The 6,343-nt window shown below is 41.7% G+C and overlaps 1 protein-coding gene across 1 annotated transcript; it reads right to left on the reverse strand.

The window, feature by feature from the left end:
- Positions 1–245: 245 nt before the first annotated feature.
- LOC109483284 lies at positions 246–1,067 on the reverse strand. Its single transcript, XM_019786278.1, has one exon. It carries the CDS (start codon positions 1,065–1,067, stop codon positions 246–248), a length of 822 nt encoding a protein of 273 aa, XP_019641837.1.
- Between the last annotated feature and the right edge of the window lie 5,276 nt (positions 1,068–6,343).

The following is a 6,343-nucleotide window of genomic DNA, read 5'->3' on the forward strand; positions in this document are numbered from 1 at the left end:
AACCTAATAGTGCTATGAGCGAGTAGGATAAGGATGGTAGTGGTGGTGGATGATATAAGATATATATTTCCCACATGTAACGATTCAGTAATGGCCTAATACTGGCCCTGCCCTGTCTGATCATGTTGTTTTTTGTGCAGACAAGTTAGCTGCGAGGTATGCAGTAGGCCCCGCATGCGCCATAAGCTATATTTTCCGCATGCAAGGATTCAGTGGTGGCCTGACACTGGCCCTGCCCTGTCTGATCATCTTGGTTTTCGCGCAGAGAAGTAAGCTTTGAGGCAGTAGGCCCCGCATGCGCCATAAGCTATATTTTCCGCATGCAGGGATTCAGTGATGGCCTGACACTGGCCCTGCCCTGTTTTATCATCTTGGTTTTCGCGCAGAGAAGTAAGCTTTGAGGCAGTAGGCCCTGTGCCATAAGATATATTTCCCGCATGCAAGAATTCAGTGATGGCCTTAGACTGGCCCTGCCCTGTCTGATCATGTTGGTTCTTATCATCATATTGGTGATGATAGTGACTGTCCAGTACAGTAGCTGTGGTGTTTGTGTTGGAGTTAGCAATGGACTGATACTGACCCTGCCCTGTCTTAACATGATGGCTGTCAATATCTTCATACTGGTTGTCGTGACCACTGGTCAGTACAGTAGCTGTGGTGTTTGTGTAGGAGTTAGCAGTGGACTGAGTCTGACCCTGCAATGTCTTATAATGATGGCTGCCAATATCGTCATGCTGGTGTTCGTGACCACTGGCCAGTACAGTAGCTGTGGTGTTTGTGTAGGAGTTAGCAATGGACTGAGACTGACCCTGCCCTGTCTTTACATGTTGGCTGTCCATGTCTTCATACTGGCTGTCAAGACCACTGGTCACTGCAGTAGCTGTGGTGTTTGTGTTAGAGTTAGCAATGGACTGAGACTGACCCTGCCCTGTCTTAACATGATGGCTGTCAATATCTTCATACTGGTTGTCATGACCACCGGTCAGTACAGTAGCTGTGGTGTTTGTGTAAGAGTTAGCAATGGACTGAGACTGACCCTGCCCTGTCTTTACATGATGGCTGCCCATATCCACATACTCGTGACCACTGGACAGTACAGTAGCTGTGTTGCATTCAGTCACGGTCTTAGACTGACCCTGCCGTGTCTTAAAATGATAGTTCTCAATATCTTCATACTGGTGATCATGAGTACTGTTCACTACAGTATTTATGTTACCACCAACATTACTAAGATTTGGTGCTAAAGGAGGATGACTGGCTCTCCTTTTGTACCACGCTGTGAGAATGATGGTGACAACCAAGACAATGCCAATTATTGAACCACATGCAGAGCCAATGGGAACATGTAGGGGGAGGCTAGTGGGAGCAGATTCATCAGAACTGCTGCTTTCTGGTTTTTCTGAGGCGGTTGCAAGCGTTGCAAGTGTTTTGCTTGATTTGTCTGCAGGACATGCTATTAAGCCAGCATTGCGTTTGAAGTACCAGTGATAGTGAGAAGTGAAGCCATGGTAACAGTTATTAGCACTTTTTGGGATGATAACTGACACTGTAGATGAAGATAACGAGGTTTGTATTTTATCAATTGGCGTTGATATGGTTGGCACTAAGGTGCTGGCTAGGGGAACAGACGTGGAGCCTACAGGACCTGCTATTGGTCTGTCATTGTGTTCTGCCTTGCCATCTGAAGATGCTGAAATTTCGGATGAAGTGAATGAGGGTTGGGGTTTAACACTCAGGGTTGATATGGTTGTCTCTGCACATATCAGTTCGTCAATATTAACATCTTTAAGCTTCTTTGGATAGAATTTGTCGGGTTTGTTACATATTATCTGGTCTTTAAATGAAGGAAATTTAGTCGTAGTCAGCCTGAAGGGAATCATCCTACAGTCACACTGCCAGGGGTTGTCGGAAAGTTTGATGTTTTTAATAGATGGCAGTAAGCCATAAGCTAACGGGGAAATGGCAACCATTTTGTTATTCCGAAGGTCTAACTCCTGTAGCCGTGATACATTTGCAAAAGCACCAGCCTGGATTATACTTATCTGGCTGGACCTCAGACATAACTTTTTCAGCTCGGGTAGATTTGCAAATGAACCTGTCTCAATCTTTGTTATCTTATTGATGTACAAAGACAACGTTTCTAGCCCGGGAAGATTCACAAACGTGCCTGCCTGGATCTCTGTTATTTGGCACGCGGCCAACGTCAACATTTTGAGCTTGGGTATATTGGCAAACGTACCTGACTGAACCTTTGTTATCCTGTTGGTGTGCAGAAACAACTTTTCGAGCTTTGGTAGATTTACAAATGTACCTGCCTCCATCTTTGTTATCTGGTTCTTGGCCAACGACAACGTTTTGAGCTGGGGCAGATGTTCAAAAGTACCTGCTTGAATCTTTTTTATCTTGTTGTTGTACAGATTCAAGTCTTCGATCATGAGTAGATTGGCAAATGTATCTTTTTGAACCTTTGTTATCCGATTGGAGGTCAGGCACAACTCTTTGAGCTGGGACAAATTTGCAAGTGTACCAGGCTGAAGTATATTTATCCGGTTGGAGGTCAACCACAACTTTTGTAGCCGGGAAAGATTTGCAAGTGTGCCTTTTTGAATCTGTTTTATCTGGTTGTACTGCAGTTGCAACCTTTCAAGCTTAGCTAGCTTTGCAAAAGTACTGGAGTGTATGTTGGTTATTTTGTTATGGTTTAAATCTACTCTTTCTAGCATCGGTACATTTCTGAAAGTTTCAGGATGGATATTAGTTATTTGGTTTCTACTTAAGTACAGACATTTAAGATTAGGTAGATTAGGGAAACGATCCACAATGGTAAGACGATTCTTCGACAAAGACAAACTAACCAAATCTCTGTACCTTGAGAGATCAGACTGCTTTAAACTTTTGATACGATTATTCATCAAATTCAACTCGGTGATAGATTTTGGGAGGTTTTGAGGGATACTGGTGATTTGTTTGCGCATGCAGCTGCAGGGCGAAAATGGTTGACAAGTGCAGGAAGCTTCAGGCATGTTGAGCTCCTTCAGGATGATAAGAAGGACAATCAGCACGTGTCGCAGATTTCTTCCCATGGTGTCCTCCAACCTAAAGTAACGTGAACAAGATTCCTTTTTTTTATACTATACACTAATTCTATGTCTTGGATATGAAAAAAATCACTCAACTTGCTCATGACACCATTCGGCAAGCAAAGCAAGCAAAATGAATTTAGCTAGTTGCTCGACTTGTTTTGTATAATTCCTTGTATTACTAAATGCGGTGGCCTTGGTGATACCAGGGTTGTACTAATTGTCTGAAGCTGACTGCTTGAATATTTATATTAATAACAGTTATGTGCTCTTTTGTGAAGACGTCTTATTATTCTGACTAAGGACATTGTACATGTTCTGACTGAACGTTCCAGAAAGGAAATTTAACACTTAATTTTAAAACGTCTATTGCAGAAATACCTTTACAACCATTACATGATGACTATGTTTCTTTTATAAAAAAAGTCCCAATTAGTTTTAAAAAAGGGGCTCCGTTTAAGGCTTTGTTTTTCTGCACTTTCGGGCGTGGTCACGTTGGACCCCTCGTGACTGTCGGGCGTTCTGTTAGACACTGTCGGGCGCCCCGATTTTTTTCAACTGGTAGTTAAAATCTTTGGCACTTTCTGAGCAGGAACTCGTACGATTGTGTAGAATGCCTTAGACACAGGTTGCTGTTCTTGTTCTTTCATGGTGTGTCCTTCCAAAGCTCATCCGCAATGCCGTGTGATAAACAACCCAGCATAAGTATCACCTACACGATGGAGTTTGTTGTCTGAAAATGGCTATTTTAACAATCTATGATTATGAAAATTATAATCATGATGCAGGCCTTGCTATACACGTCTAGTTGTTTTTATCATACCTTAGCGTTGATATCAATGTTATTTCCTTTATGCTGACGTTTTCATCGTTCTTTTTACAATTTTTCCAAATATAATGTCTCTAACAAAATCTTCTGTTTCTAAAATACTATTACAGTCTTTATAGGAGTGTATTTCCTAGTCACTGTCCTCTATGCAATGTATCTGATTGCTTGAAGATTAATATTGAGGCTATTTGCTCTTTTTTACGACTTTTGCACCTTTCAAATAAAAAGATCAACAGAGAAACAGAAAATGCAACGTATCAGGGTGCAGAACTCCTGTTTTCCTCTTCAGAACTTACTTTATCTTCAAGCGGATGTTGGTAAAAAGATTGTGCGAAACGTTTTTTTGACGGCTGTGCTGACCACCCTTACCAACCGTCAGGAAATGCCGCAATGTACCATTACTACAACATATGTTTAGAGAATTAAACTCGGATTAGGGCTTAACAGCGTGTCTACAGAAAAAAGTTACCTTTTTATCCACTGGTAGAAACAGATCTTTCAAGCAAGTCAAATAGCCTCAGTTGGCACTGTCTTAGCCTCAGTTGGCACTTTCTGGGCAGGAACTTGTGTCGGATCCCTCAGACTAGGGTTGCTGTTGTTCCTGCAGCGTGCGTCCTTCGGTGGCTGATCTGAATGCCGTGTGACAAACAACCCCAGCATACGTCTTACGTATACGTGGTGATGTTAATTGTCTGAAGCTGGCTATTTAAATAATATTAACATTTATGCTTACGACGAAAATTATAATTATTTATAATTATATGAGTATATATCTGGCGTTGTCTGTAGTATATTGTCGTGTGTTTCATAATTTGCCTACTAGTTACACGAAAGAAGCCTAATCTGAGTGGAAGTATCTTCACCCATCGCTCGGCGTCGGTAGATTAAGACCAATTATGCCACAGATGCAATCCGATTGTAACGGGGGAGACGGAGGCCAGTGACTGCGGTACCACAGACCGTCACTAGTGGGGGTGCATACCGGTTCACTGGACTTGGATCCGGACTTGTAAGAATGTTTAGGTTCAAGTCCAAAAAAACCTAAAAGTCAAGAACCGAGTCCGGACTTATTACCATAAAAGACCATTTCACGCAACCCCTTTCTTTCCAAACCACCTAAAACCTTCCGTAGATTGCAAAATCTTTGCTGCAAAATGAAGAAAACATTGCCATCGGGCATTGTCAAGTACCGGCTTCCATGTTATGTGGCCAAATTTTAACCCAGACAACCCAGCAAGGTTGCCAACATGCAATTTTGTATATGCCATGGGTTTAGGTCCGGACTTACAAGTCCGGAACTGAACCTAAACCTCTGGACTTGAATCCGGACCTGAACCTAAAATTGGGTTTAGGTATGCACCACTAGACTCACTAGTAGGCACTTTGTCAACACCGTGGCCGAAGGAGTGCTAAACTACATTTTAACTTCCTTCCGCTAGGAGGAGTTTTTAGACCGTTGCTATAGCGCTAGAACCAAAGCATGGTCCATTTGGCCTACTAACAGTCTTTGTATCATGATTTTAGGAAACAAGATGGAGCTTTGGAAATATTATTTTTATTCAAAGCATGCCCATTACAACTTAAATTCTGTGTACTAAATAAGCAACTAGCAAATGATGATTGATAGCAGATGAACGACACCACTGTGTGACCACACACAATTTCTCTTTTTCATTATATTGTTGATATAACCCTTCAATCTAATATCTACCCACAATTTCTCGAGTTATGCTGTTGACATACATACAGACCTAGACCACCGCCTCACGTTATATTTACCTCTTGTCGAAGGTAAATTTATAACATGACCAGTATAAATGCCGGGGCCAACTTGTTAGGGTGACTTAGTCCCCTTTTTCTGTAATTTGCCAATCTGATGTTAGAGATAGAAGTGTGCCTGTCAAACTGGAAAATTTAGATAGTTGGATAGCATTGCTGCAGTTTTTAAGAGTTCCGTTCTCTTTTGATCTTAATATCCCACATAAACCCTCTTTCCAAGTCTCTTAATGCGTTCATCCTTGTAGGAAAACCTTTTAGTCTTCTGTTGTGATCTTCAAAAAGATACACAAATCACTGTATGCTAATGCTGACACCCTTTAAAGCTTGATATCCCATGATACCCCATGATATTCCACGATAGCCCCGTTCTCCTTTGATCGTAGGAAATTGATATCCCAGGAAATCCCTGTTTTCAAGTCTCTGGTAGGAGAACATCCTGGTAGGAAAACCTCTAAGCCTCCTGTTGTGATCGTAAAAGACACAAACACTATAATAATGCTGACACCCTTTAAAAGTGGATATCATGTGAAAAAATTAGAATGGAAATAGAGTGGATTCTTCAAAGAGTTCCCTTCAATTGTGGCTGTACAGAAGTACATGATTCCCTTCCCACTTGTATTCTAATACTTACATCTTGAAAGAGTGACATCCCAAG

This window comes from Branchiostoma belcheri, unplaced genomic scaffold (assembly GCF_001625305.1).
Source record: "Branchiostoma belcheri isolate BF01 breed outbred unplaced genomic scaffold, Haploidv18h27 scaffold64, whole genome shotgun sequence".
In the NCBI taxonomy this organism is placed as follows: domain Eukaryota; kingdom Metazoa; phylum Chordata; class Leptocardii; order Amphioxiformes; family Branchiostomatidae; genus Branchiostoma; species Branchiostoma belcheri.

Coding starts and splice junctions, on each gene's coding strand:
- LOC109483284 (XM_019786278.1), bottom strand. CDS start 1,067: ATGGGCAGCCATCATGTAAAGACAGGGCAGGGTCAGTCTCAGTCCATT.